At 36.7% G+C, this 21,412-nt stretch overlaps 1 protein-coding gene across 1 annotated transcript in view; it reads left to right on the forward strand.

Annotated features, from left to right (window-relative positions):
* LOC116265642 (proline--tRNA ligase, cytoplasmic) overlaps nucleotides 1–21,412 on the forward strand; it is a 41,024-nt gene that overhangs the window by 16,484 nt on the left and 3,128 nt on the right. Inside the window, exons 7-10 of the mRNA XM_031646388.2 lie at nucleotides 5,019–5,141; nucleotides 5,284–5,436; nucleotides 15,346–15,630; nucleotides 17,475–17,693. Coding sequence (XP_031502248.1) covers nucleotides 5,019–5,141; nucleotides 5,284–5,436; nucleotides 15,346–15,630; nucleotides 17,475–17,693 — 780 coding nt within the window. The remainder of the gene's footprint in view (nucleotides 1–5,018; nucleotides 5,142–5,283; nucleotides 5,437–15,345; nucleotides 15,631–17,474; nucleotides 17,694–21,412) is intronic.

A 21,412-nucleotide genomic window follows, 5' to 3' on the forward strand; every position in this document is an offset into this window, starting at 1 on the left:
AGGACATACCAAGCCAAGATGTCCAAAACTTAGAATTTTTGATAAAAGAAGCAATGTTGCGGCTCAAATTCAAGAAGAGAAGAAAGAAGCAAGTTCATTCCAACTTGAGCAACTCATAAGTGCTCTTCAACCTTTTCTAAAAGGAGGAAGCACACCTTCGACTTTGGGAGCGACCGTGGCATCTACTTCTTCAAGTAAGTACTCTTGGATTATTGATTCGGGTGCATCTTTTCATATGACTCCTTATGAATCCCTTCTCACCGAATGCACTAAAAATGATTCTTATTCCTTTGTGAAAACGGCGGATGGTACCTCTCTTGAAATTGATTTTATTGAAAATCTTGACCTAGCTTTTGGATCCAAAATTTTAAAAGTACCTCAAGTAAGACATATTCCTAAATTAAACTTAAATTTATTGTCCGTTTCTCAAATAGCCGACCTTGGTTTTGATGTAATCTTCTCACAATCCAAATGTTTGATACAGGATCGGATATCCAAAAAGATGATTGGGGAAGGTTTTAGAACAAATAATCTCTACTACATAGACTTTTTGGACCTTTCAAGACCATCTTGCAATATCTCCAAAGAATGTGACATTCAAACTTGGCATCAAAGACTTGGACATTCCAATATAGAAAAAATGTCTCATCTTCCATTCATGGAGAATTTTTGTCAAAAGAACTTTGATTGTAATGATTGTATTAAGGCTAAAATGAAAGCCTTACCTTTTGAGAATAGAAATTTTATTGCCCAAAAATCTTTTGATTTGGTGCATTCGGATGTGTGGGGACCCGCTCCTATTATGTCAAAAGGAGGATTATTGTACTATGTGATCTTTATTGATGATTATTCTAGGCATACTTGGGTTTATTTTCTCAAGCACAAATCGGAAGTATTCACAAACTTTAAGAATTTCTACAACATGATCTATACCCAATTTGGCTCAAATATCAAAGTCTTTAGAAGTGGTTCGGGAGGAGAATTTATGTCAAATGAATTTCAACAATTTCTAAAAGAAAAAGGCATTGTTCATCAAAGATCTTGTCCTAACACTCCATAACAAAACGGAGTGGCCGAACGTAAACATAGGCACATTATTGAAACTACTAGAGCCCTTCTTTTATCTAAAAATGTTCCCAAAAACTTTTGGGCCGAGGCTGTTTTGACTTCAACCTATTTAATTAATAGAATGCCTACCAAACTTTTGAAACATATTTCTCCTTTTGAAAGACTTCATCATGTTAAACCTAATTACAATAGGCTTAAAGTCTTTGGTTGCAAATGTTTTGTGTTAAGTGACAAAGACGATAAGCTTTCCTCCAAAGCTATTTGTTGTGTTTTTATTGGGTATTCCGAAACTCAAAAGGGTTATAGATGTTATGATATTAAAAAAGATAAAGTTTATGTTTCTAGAAATGTGATCTTTTTAGAAAATGAAGATGGTTTCAAAGATGAACCCAAGAAACTAGAAGATTATACTTTTCTTTGGACTAATGATATTGATGATGATGAACCCGATAAAGGTATAGATGTACCAATTGAAGAAGTCAACAATGATAATTCTACTCATATCATCCCTCCAAAAGAGATCTTAGTTTATAGAAGAAGAGACCCCCAAAATCAAGAAACTAATCAATCTCTTCCTAGGAGATCCCAATGGCACATTAGGCCTCCTCAAAGATTTGTCTCTTATGAGTCTTTTTCTCCAAAATTTCGAGCTTGTATTATGGCACATCATTCTTTTCATGAGCCATCTTCTTACCTTGAAGCTAAAGAAGATCCCAATTGCATTGAAGCCATGAATCTTGAGCTTAAAGCTCTTGAAAGCAATGAAACTTGGGATATTGTGCCTCTACCAACGGGGAAAAAGACTATTGGTTGTAGATGGATCTATAAAATCAAAACTAGAAGTGATGGAACCTTAGAAAGATATAAGGCCAGACTTGTTGCCAAGGGATATGCTCAAGAATATGAGATTGATTATGAAGAAACCTTTGCTCCTGTTGCTCGCATGACTTCTGTTAGAACCCTTATTGCCATTGCCTCTGTTAAACATTGGACTATTTTTCAAATGGATGTTAAAAATGCTTTCTTAAATGGTCACCTACAAGAAGAAGTTTTCATGAGTGCTCCCCCTGGTTTTGATCTACCCCAAAACAAAGTTTTACGCCTTAAGAAAGCTCTTTATGGTTTAAAACAAGCTCCCAAAGCCTGGTTTGACAAGTTTAGTAGTGTCATGTTTAATCAAGGTTTTAAATCTTGCTACTCTGATACTGCCATGTTTGTAAAAACTACCTCCGTAGGTGTAATTGTTTTATTACTGTATGTTGATGATATGGTTATTACTGAGAGTGATGGTGAAGGGATTATAGAGGTAAAACACTTTCTTAGCAAATGTTTTCAAATGACTGATTTGGGAAGACTAACTTATTTTCTTGGAATTGAAGTTGCTTATAGCAAACAAGGTTATCTTCTTTCTCAAATGAAGTTTGCTAGTGAATTAGTTGACAGAACAGGTATCTCAGATGACAAAGTTGTGGATACTCCAGCAGCACTGGGAGTAAAAATGAAAATTGATGATGGAGAGATATTGGAGAATCCCACTCCTTTTCGGCAAATAGTTGGCGCTCTCTCTTATCTCTCCATCACCAGACCTGACATTGCTCATGCTGTGCATGTGATAAGCCAATTTCAACAAAGACCCACCTCAGTACATATGGGAGCGGCAATGCAGATTGTCCGTTATGTGAAAAACACTATCAACAAAGGACTATTTCTGTCTTCTTCTTCTATATTAGAATTAGTTGCGTATACAGATGCTGATTGGGGTGGAGATCCCAATAATAGGCACTCCACCACTGGTTTTTGTGTGTTTTTAGGTGACTCCTTAATTTCCTGGCGATGCAAGAAACATAATAAGGTATCGCTATCATCAATAGAAGCTGAATATCGAGCAATGGCAACTACAACAATGGAGATAGTGTGGCTCAAAAGCTTACTGAAAGATATGGGAATTCATATTACGAATCCTATCAAGCTTTGTTGCGACAACAAAAGTGCAATCTATATTGCTAGCAATCACACATTCCATGAAAGAACAAAGCATATAGAGATGGACTGTCATTATGTTCGTGAAGAGTTCCTTCAGAAAAACATAGATCTCTCCTATGTCCAATCAGAGTATCAACTTGGCGATTTCTTCACTAAAGCTCTCGTTGCTACCAGATTTAATTTTCTCCTTGGCAAACTTTCGGTTATCACACCGTAAGTTTGAGGGGGGGTGTTAGAATGTATGTATCCCATATGTATACATATATACATTTATATATATCACATATATTAGTCATCTAATATATGCTTTATATATATATATATATATTTTATATTTTGGGTACTTAGGACACCTATGTAATTTTCACTTTCTTTATGTATTTTTTCTTTATGTATTATTTTCTGTTTTCCCCTTTTATCCCTCTCCTTTTTCTATTTTTCATAGAGGGAGACTAGTCCCAACGGCTAGATTTCTAGCCGTTGGGACTGCCTCCTCCTTCTTCTCTTTGGCCCTCTCCTCTATAAATAGGGCAGCTCTCCCATTGTTTTAGGTATGGCTTTTTAGCCTACTTCTTGTATCTCTTTGTGTGATTAATTTAAGTTCTTCTTCACCTCTTGTTTGAGGGTTTGTGAGATTGACTTGTTGGTGAAAGCTTCAAGGCTGATATTACTTGAAGAGGTTGTTTCTTTGGGCCTGATTTACATCAACATAAGTGTAAAGTTTTGGTCTTGTTCCTCTAAATGTAGATTGGGTTTTGATTCACATCTGAGTTAGATTTAACCTCAAAATGCTTGTATAGGCATCTGATTTAACAAATGATATCTGATTTGAACACTTTATTAGATCCTAAGTTATGAATTTGCATATGAAGATAACTGGTTAAAATTTGACCTAAACTAACTTAAACTTAGCATGAATCCATTTATATAATTGCTTCAACTATGTACATGTTACTGGAACCAAGAATGAAATTTTGGTTGCGCTAATTTGATTACTGATATCTAATTAGACTCATAGAAAATATGCTCTTCTATAGAATTTCTCAAAATCACACTAAAGTTTTATCAAAAGTTTCAATAAGATGATTTACAAAAGCTTTTAGAAACTTTTTTTTTTTGAAAATCTCTTTCAAAATACAACCAAATTTTGGATACATGCTTAAATTTTTAATGAATTTCAGTAGCATGTCTAAATTTTGATAAAATTACAGAAACATGTCTTGTAATAAATTAACGTTGTGTTGATGACAAAGAAGCAAACTTGGTTTCCTTGAAATCAGGTTTTGCCTCTAAACCAAGTTTTTGGGAAACTGAGTTTGACACCTGAAACCTGGTTGGATCCATTCACCCCTAAGTCATTTAGCATTGTCTAACCTGCAATATTCATCATCACAAGGTTTTCCTCATGTACTTTCAGAAAGTTATTATTCTGAGGAAAATGTTAGGAACTCGGAATTTTTAAGCATATGAAAGAAAAACAATGTAGAAAAATATGAACTTGTGATTTTTTATTAATTTTCTTACAAAAATGTTGATAAAGCTTTATAATAGCTCTTAAAACATTAAAAGTAAACAGAGAATGGGAAAAAATTTTAAGTACATCAAAAATGTAACAAAGTGTAAAAATGTATTATCTTGATAATATCATGATATCATGTAACTTTTATGGAAATATTTTCAAAATATTTTTTTGTTTTGTCTTTTTTTCAATTTTCTCTGTTTGCAATATTTTTATTAGAAAATATCATGATATATGTGACAATCGTTTACCATTGTCTAACTACTTCTAACTAGTGTAAACATATTAGAGATTAAGGGATACGTGTCTTTGACTAGTGCAGGTGCGCCACCCGTGTGACTTAGTCACGAAATGCTAATGTAATTTTTTTTAGAGCAATGTCATACATCGTCATACTTGATTCATATTAGCTTTTGCAACTTCATTTATGTGTATTTATTTTCTACAGGTTCTTCAAATACTGGAATTGTACCGAAGAATTTATGAAGAATACCTTGCAGTGCCTGTGATCAAGGGAAGAAAAAGTGAGTTAGAGAAATTTGCAGGTGGCTTGTATACAACAACTGTAGAGGTATTAATTTATCATGTCTCATGTTTCTAGATATCAAAATTATGTGCCAAATTTGAATATTCAGCAACTAGCACTTTTTTGTTTCAGAGTACCTTATAGTTTGCTGATTGTGACTTGTGAGCTTATTATTTTTTACTTTTAGGCATTTGTCCCCAATACTGGTCGTGGTATACAAGGAGCTACTTCACATTGTCTTGGTCAAAATTTTGCTAAGATGTTTGAAATTAATTTTGAGAATGAGAAGGGAGAAAAGGGGATGGTCTGGCAGAATTCTTGGGCTTACACTACTCGTTCGGTAATGTTTTTTGTTTTTCTTGATATTCCTTATGTATGTTGATTTTACAGTTCAATCAAATTTTCTGTTTCATGTGACTGCTGTTGCTGGTTACTGTTAGGCTAATTTATTTGGTCTTGTAGTAGCTTAAGAGCGTGCATCATTTCCTCTGGTTGTGTGCATAACATAATTAAGCTGATGATGATTGTGATTTCTTCCATGTGGCCTCCTGATAGAACTGCTGCTACTAATACTGTTAAATTTCTCTGTTTCCATTACCTTAGTAAAATTTGAAATGTTTTTATTTCTTCTGGGTTAGGATTGTATTTCAACTATGCTGTATCTGATTCCTGGCCCTGCATATGCTGCTGTGGTACAGGATGTTAGCTTTATAGCGTAGCTGAAAATGTTCTCTTTTTGAAGTTGCTTCCCTCTGCTTTAGAATTTGGCAATCTAGAATTAGATTTTTAGTGCTGTGTATTCACGTACTTTCAGTGAATATGTTTCCACCAGCTATGTTATTAGTATACTGGAACTCCATTGATTTCTGAATAGTTTTGTATGATCCGGATTCGCAATCTTCTTTACAGTTCACTGGAGAAGATTGGCCATCTTTTCTCCTATCATAAGTCTTTTTGCATCTTTCGTCACATGTGGTTCATTTTTCAGGGTTTTTCTGAAATGCCCTGGTGTTTCACAGTGGCACCTAGAAATTTTACCTAGAGGAGCTTAAACTTCTGATCAAACTGTAAGGCGGTCAAGTTTAAACTCATTGTCAATGGATGAAACAGAAAATTTGCCATATTATGTCATGCTATAACGTGCATGAATATCACATATTGTATGATACTATAATGTACATATGCATATTTTACAACTTCATGAAAACTAATGCAGTATTCAAACTTTTGGTATTTATGTTTTCAGTGTTAGTAATTTTTATATTTTTTGTGTTTTATATTCATGTATATTTATCATTATTACTTCTTAAAAATTTCTTCAGATAATATTGAAATATTATGGCATGTAGGATTTATTATTGTTCAGATTCTCCTTAGAAGCATATTTATGTATATTTATATTTTATTCTGTAGAATAAAAAGTAGTGGTTTGTTGATTTAAAATTTTAAATGATAACAAAACAAGAAATAAATTTTTTTATTATTAATTTTGAAAGACAAGTTGATAACATATGAAGTAAATAAAGGTTTTCCAAAGTAGTAGTACTTTTTGTACTTCTGACAGGCAAAACAATGGCTTTGTAAAAGTTATTCTCTTATTTGTATAATTGAATGTGTTAAGCTTATATAATGATTTTCAAAAGGTTGGTTCTTAAATTGACTTTTAAATATCAAGTAGATCTGAACCATTGCCACATATATCATCTACGGGTGTTATATGGCGAAGAATTTCCCAGGTATAATGCAACGAAGTTGTAAATCTCAAGAAAATCTCGACAAATTAAAAAAAAAATTAAAAAAATTAGGTAAAAATTAAATAAACGGGAAATTAATAAAAAACATTGAAAAATGACTAGATAAACAACAAATGAAATTTAGGAAAGGAAAAATAATAGTCTCACAAATACATAACTAACAACAGTTTGTAGCCTTCTTGGCTTTACAATACAAATGAAGTCAATCTTCACTTAAAAAAAGAAAAAAACACGTCTTAGTTTTCATCCATTGAAGTGGAGTCATCTTCTTCATTTGTTATCCGTTTTGTAGTTCTTTCATCTTTGTCTTCCATTTTCATCTCTATTTTTTTCTTTTGAATCTGAAGACAAGTTTCTTTATCTTTGTATTTAAATTTTCGTCTTCAGAAAGTGGGTTCACATGTTCCAAGTAGATAGAATTTGCATTGGTCTTCTTCAATTTTGGAGTCATGCTTTGCAAATGCGTGTTCATTCTAATAAAGTCAAAATTTGTTAATCTAAATGGTGCAAGATTGTTTCTTTTCTTCGTGTTAGCAGCATCAAATGCACCCTAATTTTATTATGATATTTGACCAGCTTATTAGCTGTTTCAAAGTAATTCTCATGTGGAATAAGTTTTTGTCACTATGTCCAACTCCAAACTTTCACGAACTTCTTCATTCATTTTTACTAATATATTCCAAAATAAATGAGGATTTAGATAAGCAGCTGTAGCATGTATTGGATCGTGCAAGTTGCAGTTCCATCTCCTATCAATTATTTTCCAATACGGCATATATTTTTCATTTTTGTCCTTACTTGCAGTCTTTGTAGCTTCTTTAGCTTTATCAAGTGCCTCATACCAATATCCTATAGTGGCTCCTCCATCTAATATTTTCAATACTTTTCCAATTGTTCAACAAACATGATTATTTCTTTTTCCATATTCCAAAAATCTTTTTTTTGAATAAGACATGTAACCTCTTTTGCATCATCTTTTTCCAATTCTTCTACATGTCTCCATTCACTAGACGCAACCATGGACCTCAAATTTTCTTCCTGTTTTAAAATATGAATGAGAAGTAAACCTTGTTGCATCGGGCTTTTCAACTTTTTTCCATTTGTATAAGTTCTCATTATATCTAAGTCTGCGGTTTATTCCATATGAATTTTACAATTTGTTTAGCTTTTCTCATGATAGACATTTCCCAAAGGATCAATATCTTTGAGCATTAAGTCCATCCAATGAGCAGCACAAGATTGAGCAGCACAGGATGTAGTAAAAATATTTGAATACCTTTTTTCAAGGATAAGTTTTGCCCTTCTGTAATTGCTTCCATTGGCTGTCACAATCTATATAACGTTTTTTGTCCCTATTTCCTCAATAGTTGAAGATAAAAATTCAATTATAAGTTCTGTATATTTAGCACCTTTTTCTATACGTTTTGCTTCCCAAAATATCATACTTGTTGGATAGCTTACTAGCAAATTTATGTATGATCTACTTCTAATTGTATCCTTCCAAGATTATAGTTCACCAATACTGTGACCATGTAGCTTTCATTTTTCCAATATATGCTTTCACATCTTCCCTTGCATCATCTAGTCGCCTCGTTCTTCTTGTTTAACTGCTTGGTGGAAAGTATCCTGGGCAATGGTGCGAAGCAATGTCAACAAAATTTTTAAAATCAATGGATCAAAGCAAGTTGAATGGTAGATTGTTCATGGCTATAGCTTGAAAAAGGAGCTGGCAATCTGCTCATTTTCTTGCTTTCTGAACATGCTTGAAATTGTTTGATGTTGTCCTTTTCCTTTATTGAACAAGTTTGAACCGGAAGAACCTAAATGTGCTCCACTTCCACTTGAATTCATTGGGTAGCTTTGCATTTTTTCCTTTTCGGTAGGCCTCTCATTAAGATCCCTACAATCTTTAAGTGCCATTTGCTTGATATTTTCCGGCACATTATGACATATAGCAACATCCTGACGTTGAAGTCTTGATAAATGATATACTCAGGTGATTCTTCCTGCATATTGTTCTCCACAAAAACTTGCAAACCAATTTTCCTTCATTTAATTCTTCATGTTTCCAGAATATGTCTTTGCTTTTAGGCTAAGTCACATGGGTACTTCAGTAAGGTCCACGTACCCGTACCCAAAATGGGTACTTTGACACTTGGGTACCTATAGATCCAAACTGTTTATTTTTACTTTGATTTAATTTTTTCCACCTTACTTTTTATTCTATTCTTTGGATGTGAAAATTCGATTGATATTCATATTTGACTAAGGGGCTGCTTGGTTGTCCATATGTTTAAAGTTTTTCATAGGTTTCTTAAACACACTGCTGCAAGAACCGTTGATATATATTTTCTATGTTATTTATTTGTTTATGTTGATGTATATTCTTTATTTTGATACATATTTTCTAAGTATTTCTTATTGTTTATATATATATATGGTCGTACCTCCACACCCAAGTTTTTTTAAAATGGTCAGTACCCGTACCCGCATCGGTACCCGCACCAGCACCCGTACCCATACCTATGTGACAGCTTTTAGGCATGATTAAAAATTTAAAGCCTGCAATAACACATAGTGAATAGCCCCTTGTTGTACTTTGTGCTTCCTCTTAAATCTTGGATTCTTAGTTCAACAAAGTATTCGGTAGGACGAGCACCTAAACCAGTCAACAAGTTAGCAAAACAAGAAAGAATCAAGGAACCTTGTTTGCTGGTATATAGATTATTATGGATGAATGACTAAAACAGGAACAATAGCTTACTTGTGCAATATGAGGAATGCATCAATAAAGTGATGAACTCAGAAGTCTAAACAGTGAATATATGTCTGCAATTTATAAATCATTAAAACAAGAACAAAACCAGTAGAACACATGTGCTTACGCATGTGTAGAGGCTCATAAAAACAACTGTTAACAACAAATATTGAATAAAATCTTGAACAAAATTAACATGAGTAAAATGAAGTTAATGAACTAACTATAACAATAAATATTGAATAAAATCATCGCCACAACAAAATGTCAAAAATGAATAGTTGAACTGTCAAAGTGATGAAAATCAAGTTATGAACATAATAAAAAAAATCTAGAACATCCAGCAGTATATTAGATTAATAAAACACATCAAAATCTGTTTACAAAGAATTGAATACCAAAAACTGTTGATAATAGAGTCGTAGACTTCACCGAAACCCTCATTCTTGATGGTTCCTTGATGAAATCATGAAAAAACTACATTACCATTGAAATAGCTCTTACGGTCTCATCTCATGGCTCAAGTTGCTGATGATGTAGAGCATTGGACAACTTTTTAGTGACTCCCTGGATGCTAGCAGTTTCCGACGACTCTCGTGGACGCTCGCAAGCTTCAACCGTTCAACATGCTTCTCACAGTCTCACCTCTCGTGTGATGAAAGGCTTCAATGCATAAAGTCCTCTTTTTAGCTTAACCCTCTTTTTCTAACCTAAAGTTTTTTTTTTGCAATTAAAAGGGAAGGGAAAGTTCAAAAATGCCCAACTTTTCTTTAATATTACATGTTCTGCGATTTTTTAAAAGCAAAACCCACATTTAAATAAAGAAAGCTTGCGGCAATTAAAAAAACGTGAAAAGAATGCATATAATGAGCATCTTTTCCATTTTTTTTATTTTCTGATGTTTTCTTAAAAAAAAAAACGTCTTATTGCCATTTTAATTCAGCTGTTCCGTTTTGGTGTATTTATCGCATTATTTTTTCAATTAATATGCGATAATTGTAACAATGAACTGAACTGGAAGCTATTATACGTATTTAGTTCTATCATTGTCTACAAAAAAGTAAAATGACATATATTATGTACATTGTTTCTGCATTCTTATCTATGTAACCTGGTGTTGACTTGCTCGGCTAACTCTAAGATCCTAGGTTGTGTCTATGTTCACACACAAATAAAACAAGGATCGCTTGTTTGGACAGAGACACATCATACTTCGCCCTCTAGTCTATTCTTCACCTTACTATGGAACCACTTCCTGACTAGGTCTGTGGAATGCTAATGCATGCGACCAAACCAACAAGAGGGGAGAGGTAGGAAATGAGGAGAATAAAGGAGAGACATGGCTAGGCCGAGCTTTACTATGGTCGACAATTAGCAGTTGCGTGTCGTAGCCGGGTGACAATGCCTAAGATGGTTGAACCTAGAACTAGGTCAAGAATCCTCCAAGAAGTGGGGTTGGTAGGGCATGGTCCTAGAAAACCTGGCACAACTAGGCTGGCCGAAGGGAATCACTATTAACCTAAGTGGTTGTCGGCTAATTTTGGTTGGGCAACAATCGTGAGCTAGGCTGGAGTTCGTCTGGGCCAAGGTAGCCCTTTGTAGCTGCACCTAAGTGTCCTTAGTTGAGGTTGTTGAGTGGATGCATTGGCTAGGGGCGGAGGCCAACGGGACAACAATTGTTGGTCGAGGTAGCCTAGTTCACTGCACTCAGTCGAGTCCAAGTGAAAGCAGTCGAGCATGGCTTGCACTATTGCTTAGGTTGGCCAAGGCTGAGCACCTTCAGCGATCACTTTACCATGCGAGACCTACCTGAAGTCTGGGCTCACGTTAGTGAGTGCTGGCTGAGAGCGCCTTGGCCATGGCCCCACCCCAACAAATTGAAAAAGAAATACATTGAAAAAATTAAAAATTTTTAGTTGCGCCATGTATTATTTGGACTCGGATTCAGTTTGGCCTGCCCGACTCTAGTGGTTGGACTGTTCGGCCCACCCCTGAAAAAAATATTGGTTCTGCCCTGCCGAGGATCTCATGCTGCTGAAAGTGTTGGGTGTTGAGCGGCTTGCATGACATCAATCACAAGGGCATGGGTGTGCAGCAAGTAGGGGGTGGCTAGTGTAACGCTCGTTTCATGTTTCAGGTCGGGTTGGAGCGGGTCCAGACCCAGACCCGATCTCCACGCGCAAGAGGGTCCCGACGTTGCCCTCTCCTCCCTCGTCTTTCCCTCTTCTCCCTCGTTTCCCCTCTTCGACTCTCCCTGAGCTACGACTGCAACACAGAGAAGAAGAAGGCGGTGGTTTGAGCAGCGGCAACGGCGGTGACAGCGGCGGCTGCGGCGGCGGCGCTTGGGTAAACTCTCTCTCTCTCGTGCTATTTCCCTTCTCCGCCACCCCCATGCTCCCTTGCCCTCTCTGCCGCACGTTCTCTCTTTCTCTCTCGCCACTCTCTTTTCCCTGTCCGTTAGCTCCCTCTCGCACGGTCCCTCTCCTCACTCACTCTCACCCTCACGTTTTCTTCTCCCTTCTCACGCACTCACCCCCTCTGCCGTTTTCCCATTTCTGTCCGAACCCTCTCTGTCTGTCCCCCTCTGTCAGCGCCTCTCCCTGCCCACACGCTCCCTACGTGATCTCTCTCTCCCCATTTTTCTATTTGTTTCCCCCTTTTCCCCAACCGAGCACTCTTCCTCATTGATTTCATCACTATTTGATAGGATTCCAGCTTGGGGAACGTGTTCTTCCCCTCATATCAGCGATTAGGTGGTGTTGGTGGTGGCGACTTGGCACGATTTTTGCCGTTTGGGGTTCGATTGAACGCTTGAGGTGGCTGTCGGAAGGATTGCAACAGTCTAGACTCTTGATTTGGGGTGAGCAAGGCGTAATTGAGCCTATTTCTTGTATATTTTTCTTTGGAACGCGTATAACTATTGTCAAAGATGTGATTATGGTGATAATGAATATGAATGTTGTGTTTGTTGAATACACATTGCCGCGGGCAATGATGCAAATGATTGAACAGAGGGTAGTTGTACCCATATTGTTGAGACAGCTAGCCAAAACTGTTGTTGTTATGTGTAGCCCTCGTGTGGAGGCAATTGGAGGTGTGAGTCCACTCGTGAAGTGAACCAACCTCATGAGCTAGCCAGTTAATTGTGTTTGTGCAAGGATAATTGTAAGAATGAAAGAATAAGAGATGAGAGGCCAGTGGGATGTGGCTATGTGTTTGGGAGTTGTCCCGCCTTCGCCATTGGTCTCGCCTGTTCGGAACGCAGGCGGTGCAAGGCCCAGGGTACTGTTGTGTGACGTGCTTGGAGCGTGGGCTTCCGCCTTCCCAACCTGGGTGTCCTAGGGAGGGCTGAGTATCTCTTCGTGGAATTCACACATCCATGGATGAGTGCTCTACTGCTGCAGCGGATGGATGGATCCATACTGTTCTGGGCCACCACGAGGGTTGTCTCTCGGCTGTAGGCCGCCCGCGGTGTGCACGTGCCTGTGTTTGCACCCACGGGAACTGTCAATTCGCTGAAGTTAATGAAAATGAAAGCATAGAAATGAAATGTATATGAATGATGTGAGTATGAATGAAGTGTGAATGAGAACAATGCTTTATTTCTGCATTGCATGTGGTTATTGAATGTGGTATTGCGGCCTTTGTGTGTGGCCTTTGCATGTTGAGGTATAGGTGAGGGCTCCTTTATAAGTTATGTGAATGTGTGCCCTATCACAACATGATAGTAAATTGTTTCATAGTTAAAATAAATGAGAAGAATGCGATTGTGAATGAAATGACATGTTTAAGCATGTCTTGCATGTGATCTGAAATTGTGTGACTGTGGCCATTGAGTGGCCTTTGCATGTCGTGCCCTGACTCGACATGATGATAGACTGTTCTGATGTTTGCTCGTATATTTGAGCCCTACCTAAGAGGGTTTGGACTTTTCCTGACTTGTTGCCATACTGCGAAGGCTAAGCCTTCAGTTGTTTCCTTTTTCAGGTTTTGGCGGACCCGGGGCAACAGGTTGAGCAGATGGCTTCACTCACGTCCTACTGGGGAGGTTTTGGGTCAATTGTAGCGCTTGCGCGTCTTGTTTTGGTTGTATTGATGCCTTATTTTTGTTAGGCATCAATGTTGTGAGTTGGGCATTTTTGTCATTGTACAGATGAACTGAAATTCTTATTTAATGGAAAGCTTGCCCATTGTTTTGCATTGTTTGGCTCATCTCTTTTGAAATTGTTGTGTAGTCGCACCTCGATACTTGATGTTTTTTTTGAAAAAAAAATGTTTTGAGTGTCAAAAGGTCAGGGTGTGACAGCTAGAGCAAGACACAAGCCAAACCATTTGAATAGGAGCTAGATTACTTACCTTGGTTGGGGACTCGGACAATGGCAACTAAAAATGAATGGTTCACATGCCAGACTAGTGTTAGGCAGGGATTCTCCTCCTTGGCAGCGTGATGCCAAAGGCCTTACGCTCCTCGGGGGTGCCAGTTGCATAAAGGGCAGCTTGGGCTATCGAAAGTCTGGAAGGTTCTTAACCAACTGGTAGAGCATGGCTGCAAGCTATGGTGTGCACGGCTGGGCTTTCATCGTGCGTGGCCCATGTGGCATAGGATGACAGTGTGTAGTCAAGCAAGTCTCAACAAGGCGGCCCTTGTGGTCGACAGAGTTCAGCAGTCTGCTGAAAGGTTTCACAAGTGCAGCCACATAAGTTTGCCAAGGATGACCAATGTAGACTCGGCGACATCAGAGAGTTTCGAGTGGAAGGTCTCGGCTATGGTAGTGAGGTAGTGGTTGGGACTTAGGTTCTGGATATGGTAGTGAGTATGTCAGCCATTGAATGGTCTTGAGCACACTTGAGGCCAATGGGTGCGATCTTCTTCGTCCCGAAAGAATGACAATGTAGAGGATTTTGGTGGGCCTCCGCTGGGAGAGCCTCTTGTTGAGAATGCCAGGCTTCAAGGGGTCTCCAATCCACGATGGGGTATCAACTGTCTATGTCCTGCACCACATTGATGTCCAAATGTGTTGAAAACAGGAGTGATGCCCTTCCAAGCATAGGCTGTATGACAACCACATGAAGAATTTGGTGAAGCAAGGACTGTAGGACAACCGCATGAAGAACTTGGCGAAGCAAGAGAACCTAATGAAGCAGGGGAACCTAATGGAACTGAAGGGTGAAGAACCTATTGAAGTCGTTCTTCTTTTTTGTTTACCTCTTACTTTGGTTTGTCTAAGGTCTTTGCTTTTGGGAACTGAATTTTTTTAGAATTACATACTTAAATTTGCTTTTAGATGCATTATAACACTAGTTCATTTATTGGTGCAGTTTGATTATTATATTTCTGTTAAATCCGTTTTATGTTTGTAACTTCCTAGCTGCTTGTGTAACTTGTGTTAATGCAATTTATGTTTTTTCATGGGGAACATTTTTTTCATTTTTTCGTGATTCTGTACATTCATTTTTGTAGCTTTTCATGATTGTTAGTAATTAAAGAATGTTCTCAGTTCTATGTATCTTAATTTGAACCCAAACGAGTTACATTGCTTGTAATAAATCTAGTGTTGTTTAGTGAGTTTCTTTTCTTTAAATTTTCAGTAAGCAGTTTAACGATGGTTAATTCTTGTATTCTTCCGTAGATGGATATGGTTTACTATATTTATCAATCATGTAAAGTTAGACATTTCAAGGCTACTATTCATGTAACGTTTTGCATCTAATGATACTTCTAACATTGTTTTACCAGATTGGCGTGATGATTATGGTCCATGGAGATGACAAGGGCTTGGTTTTGCCACCTAAAGTCGCATCATTACAGGTTATTGTGATTCCTGTTCCCTACAAGGATGCAGATACACAGGGGATCTTGGATGCATGCTCCGAGACTGTGGCAGCGCTAAGAGCAGCAGGCTTCCGCGCTGAAGCGGATCTTCGAGAGAATTATTCACCTGGTTGGAAGTATTCGCAATGGGAAATGAAAGGTGTTCCTCTGAGGATTGAAATTGGGCCCAGAGACTTGGCTAACAATCAGGTACTAAAAGGATGCACCAAAGGTCCAAAATCTCTTTTTCTCTCCTTTTTCTCATTGTTGTTGATTATGCATAAGCAGTGCCACAATAGCAGTGTTGTTCAGTTTTTAATGTCAGGAAGCTCATCAGTCATCATTGCTTTAGATCTTACATTCTTTTGTTATTTAATTTAGGCATGTTACAGAGCTTACAACGTATGCAAGCACATGATTTAACGTTTTGAACATCTTGCATTTAATAATCATCCAGAAGTTGCACATGCATCATGCATGCACGTTTTTTTTCCTTTTCTCGACATGTTACTTTCCTGTCACATGAGCATGGACATGAGTGTGGGTGCAGACTCCAGTGTGAAGCATTCTAGAAAAACATGGGTGCAGAGAAGCTATATATATATATATATATATATATATATATATATATATATAAAAGGACCCTCCCTGCTGTGCTCCCTTCTTTGAATTATTTTGCACATAATATTCACATTCACTGTTTATATTCATAACATATTACTATACAAAAAATAACAAAATATACTAAAAAAATACGAAAATTAGTCAGCAATGTCCAAGCTGTTTCCGGCACCCATGTCAACAGGTGGCAGAGCTTTATTCAGTTGTATAACTACAAGAAACAGTAGTGCAAACGGAATTGGTTTTTTGCAGTCAACTTGTTCAGATGGGGTGTCCTCCCAGGCTTACTGGCATGCAGAGTCACAGAAGTTGCATATGTACAGGCTGATATCTGAAACAGTATTCACAGTCTGCAATTCCTTCTTTTTCTTTGGCTATATGAACCTCGAATCTTTCACCTCTTTTTGTTCCTTTGGAAATGAACAGGGTCATTGCGGAAAGTTTGACTAGGATTATGCTCATATACTACCCTGGGCAAAGCTTAAGCACTGTTTTTTATCTTGTTAAAATTATAAGAATTACCATACCATACTTGCAGGTATCTTTAGTTATTTCTAAATGTCCCGCTAGTTATTCCTGTTTTACAGGTGTAAAATATAAAAGTTAGATGCTAAAAAAACATTATCTTTTTTTCGGAATATCGCCCAAAATGAAAAAAATTGCAAAATTATTCGCAAGGTGCTCCCAATATTTTCCTGGAACTTCAGAACTCCAATTTCCCCTATTTTTGAGCATGTGGTTTTTATATTGTTTCTTGATGTTATCAAGAAAAATACTGGGCAAGTTATTGCACCACAATTCTTTTTTTGTTCTTTATGGTTTCCACTTTTGAAACTTCCATGATCTTCCTGAGAAGCACCAAAACTTGAAAATATTCTTGAAGAAAAACTTGTTGAGAACATTACTAGTGACTATGGTCTAAATTTACATGGGTTTGATGTTTTTAATGATTTGGAAATTTATCTGCATATTTACTGTTCCTCCTTGATACTTGTTATGTACAAGATGCATGAATGGAGATTGCTTGAAACAGGCCTATACTAAGAAATGGTGGAGCTCAGAAGCCTAGGTTCCAAATGAATCTGTGGATGCAATTTGAAAACAATACTATATTGAGCAAGTCGATAACTAATAGGTTAGAAATTGTTGATAAACTTATGCCTGGACTTGCTGAGTTGGTTTGTAGAACTTGATACTGATGATCTAATTCCTTATACTAAATGTATGGAGAGACTTAACAGCTTTCACTAAAGAATAATCCATCGATCATAAGCCCTGCAAAAAATTGTTGGTTATTACAGTTTTGTCTTTTCGATTTTCAGAATGAGTAGTACATCATTGTCAGATATTTGTTAGTGGCCAGAACTTTTGTCGTGCACCCTTTTCTATTAATGTGTTGGAGGGACCTTACAGTATAGATAACTGACATCCAGGTCCGTGCTGTGCGCCGTGACACGTCAGCAAAAATGGATGTACCAAGGCATAAATTAGTGGAGGATGTCGGAACAATATTGGATGACATTCAACAGAGCATGTATCAGACAGCAAAGCAGAAAAGAGATGCTTGTATAGTGGTCGTAAGGACCTGGGAAGAATTTATGGATGCTCTTGCGGCAAAGAAGATGATCCTGGCTCCTTGGTGTGATGAGATGGTAATCTCCATACCTTCATGTCACTGGTTGGAAAAAAATGTGTGTTTGCTTTCTTTTTGTCTGATTTATTCTTGGCTGTTTGAGCATATTTCTTTTCTTGAATTTATGTTCTGTAGGCGCTATTTTTACTTGCTCATCCAAGATAGGACTAGGTTTTATTTGTTCTAGTTAGAGTGGAAGTGTAGTTTATGGGAGCTGGCATAGTATGATCATGCTAGAGAATGACGTTGTGCTTTTCTACAAGAGGATTTTCTTCTGTGCTTGCTTGCATGCTTCAATTTTTAATCCTTCTAATAAGAGATTGTTTCGGCAATTGACATTCTTGCTAATCCTGGGCAGCTGACAAAGTGGAAATATCACACTAGAAAAAGAACAATGAAGAAAAAATAAAATAGCTAAAAGTCATGATATTTGAAATATTGCCACAATGAGAAAATCATGATATTTTTCATGAAATTTTTCAAAACTATTTTGACATACTTGTTTGGTTTCTTTAAAAAATTTATCATTTTGTAGATATGTTTAAACAAATTTTCGGGGTTAATGTTTGGGAAATACCTTCCTAATAAAAACTTAAGAATGATTTATGACAATGGGTCTATTTGGGATTTGTTAATGTTTGGGAAATACTTTCCTAATAAAAACTTGAGAATTTAGGAATTGTTATTTATTTACTGCAAAAACGTATAACTGGCGTTCTTGAATTTTTGTTTCTGATAATATTCATGCTTCATTAATTTCCATTAGAAACTACGCTTATATGTATATGGGCAGCTTGTCAACGTTTTCCCCCCTATATCCTTGTTCTAGAAAACTGATGCTTCATGCCAAAATTATCAGAGTGATTTGTCTTACACATATCCATGCCTATATGACAGCTAAAAAAGTCACAAGCTTCCTGTATTTATTGTACTTGTCTATCTTATGACATTAGCTCGTGCTCCATGTTAATAAAATTATTCTTAGACAAATTCATAGCATGGTCAACATCATGCTGAGTCCTGCTGAAAACCAAAGTCACTAATATTTTTGATATTTTAAAGATATCCCAATTTCATTGCATTGTTAAGCTAGCTGATAATATTGTTAATATATCCTAAAATTTTCAAAATATTACCAAAGTGAAAATGGTGTGATATTATTGCGTTATTGTTTCATGATATTCCCGATATCGTCCAGAATCTTTCATAAGAGTTGCTTTTCGTATATTTTTAAGCATGTTAAATTTTTCGTTTTGTTTCTTTTGTGTTTTCAAAGAGTCTATCTACTTATTTATTTATGTTTCTTCATTTAAGTATTATAAAACTTATTCTCTCATGACCTTTTTCATTCATTTTCAAGTTTTAGAACTTCTGAGATGTTTACAATACATTTAGTGAGAGAATATTCACATCATGGAAAAAAGCTCCTGAAGAAAATCTTTCTGAGTCTTCCGTATAACCACCTATGTGACCATGAGGACAACTAGCCCTTATCTACATGCTTTTATGTGCATGAACTTGAGGCTATGAGCGTTGTTGTATTTGACTAACAGTCCGCTGCTTTTGAAAATATCACAATATTAACGAAAGAATGAGAAAAAAATGAAAAAATTGTGAGGTATCACTTACAAAAAAAGTGAAAAAAGTTAGTGTTTTTTTTTTCTTTTTTAACCTTAATATCAGCATGGGTTCAAATTTAAACTTAAAAGTAAATTACTGGTCATAATTAAAACATTATTTTTATCACTTTATCTAGTTTTTTTTTATGTCTTATTAGCTTCTCATTTATTTTACTTTTACCTTATTTTTAGAAAATTTTCATTTTTTTAAAAAAAGTTGTTGTGACTTCCTGTCATATAGTTGTGGGTGATGGTGCGGTATGTAGCAAGTTCCAAAAACATTTTGGGTGCAGGTGCGGCTATATATATATACTCTGTTATTATAAGTAATTTTATTTGTCCATATATTTTAATTTTTTTTGTCAAGGTTTCCTTAATCTCATGCAGAATTCAAAGTTTGATTCAGTAAAATAATAAAAGGATGAGAGGCGTGGTTGTCTTCTTAACGCCCTGTTTGGATGACCAATTACAATGTTAAAATATTTAAAAAATTTTAAACATGGTCCCATTCTTTAAAATATTTCACTCATATGTTAGCATTGAATATTACTTATATAAACTATAAAGCCATGATCGCATTAGCTTAAAATATTTTATTTATATGTTAGTATTGATACCTTACAGTAAGGTTCAGTAAAAAATAAATTGATTAAAAATAAAAAATAAAGTCCATTGGCAAACGGGAGGGGCCAGGCCCTGTTCCCCTGCTCTACCATCAACAGAAGAAGGAGGGACGAGCCCTCCCCTGTCGACTAAAGAGGAGGAGAGGGCCCAAGCCTCTCAACACTCCAGCTGCCAACCACAGGGGAAGGGCTGGGCACTCTCCTCCTCTTCAGTTGATAGCTGCTCTACTGTCAGCAGCTTGCTGCCTATGGCAGAGCAGGTAGACGGATTGAGTCTTTCTAACAACAATAGAGGAGAGGGGTCGGGTCGTTTTGAGAGAGAGGGAGAGAGAGAGAGCTTCCAGCCCGATGATATTGTTGGAGGGCAATTTTGGTAAGAAGATGAAACACTTTCCCTTTCCTTTCCAATCTCCATTTTTGGAAGGATTGGAAATACATTAAGAGATCCTTTCTTTTTCTTTTTCTTTCCTTCCCATCACATCCAAACACAATTTTTAACATTCCTTTCCTTCCCTCTTGTTTAATTGATCGTCCAAACAGAGTACTGCCTATCATTTCCATTCCTTTCCCTCCCTCTCCTCCATCCAAACAAGGTGTAAAAGAGAATAGTCAACAGTCTTAGTCCTTTAAGAAGGATGCCCAGACTTGTAACCTTCATTAAAAAAATTAAAATGTAGACCAATAAAATTTGATGTTTTTTAAAAAAGACTTCAAGATTCTCGCCCTTTGAAAAGGACTCACTCCCTTAAAAGAGAGAGAGAGAGAGAGAGAGAAGCCAAGTAAGAGGGGAAAAGGGGGGAGGAGAAGGATAAGGGAAAAGATGCGAGAAAAAAAAAAAAAGAGTGGGTGCAGTTAGGAGCACCCGGCTCTGTTTGATCAAGTCCGATACCATGTCGGGGCACAATTGCATTTGCACCCACACCTGCACCTGGTTCGGGTGCGTCGCCACTTTTGGCACACTCATGTGACTTAGTGTTTGCCCAAGATTTTTTCAATAAAAACAACTTTATTGAAAAATATCCAAGAAAAACCTTGCCATGAATGATATTTCATATTTGCGATAATGAGTGTCATAAATATTTTTTGTCAATAATAGTCAGGGGTTAATCCTGAGAGGCTGAGGCAAACCCGTATTCTATAACTTCAACAAACCATTTTTCTTTCTTAACTAGTTAATTGCACACTAATTATCTTTGTTTAAAATGTACACCTGATGCATAAGCTATGGCCTAGTTTTCATTTATCCCAATTAAACGGCAGATCCCAACCCACAATGGCTGGCTCAAGTCCATGGTCTATGATCCAGCATTACTTGTCTATGTGACCACGACCTGCCTCACTAGATATATGATTCAAGCAAGACTATGTCTCTTAAGTGCCTGAAATGCATTTCTACCTTGTCACAGTCGTAAATTGGACTCAGGTAGGTCAAAAGCCTGGAAGGGCTAGTTGGGACTACTCAGTTTCAGTCAGTTCTGGTAAGTTGGCTAAAAGAA

This window comes from Nymphaea colorata, chromosome 12 (genome assembly GCF_008831285.2).
Source record: "Nymphaea colorata isolate Beijing-Zhang1983 chromosome 12, ASM883128v2, whole genome shotgun sequence".
Taxonomy (NCBI): Eukaryota; Viridiplantae; Streptophyta; class Magnoliopsida; order Nymphaeales; family Nymphaeaceae; genus Nymphaea; species Nymphaea colorata.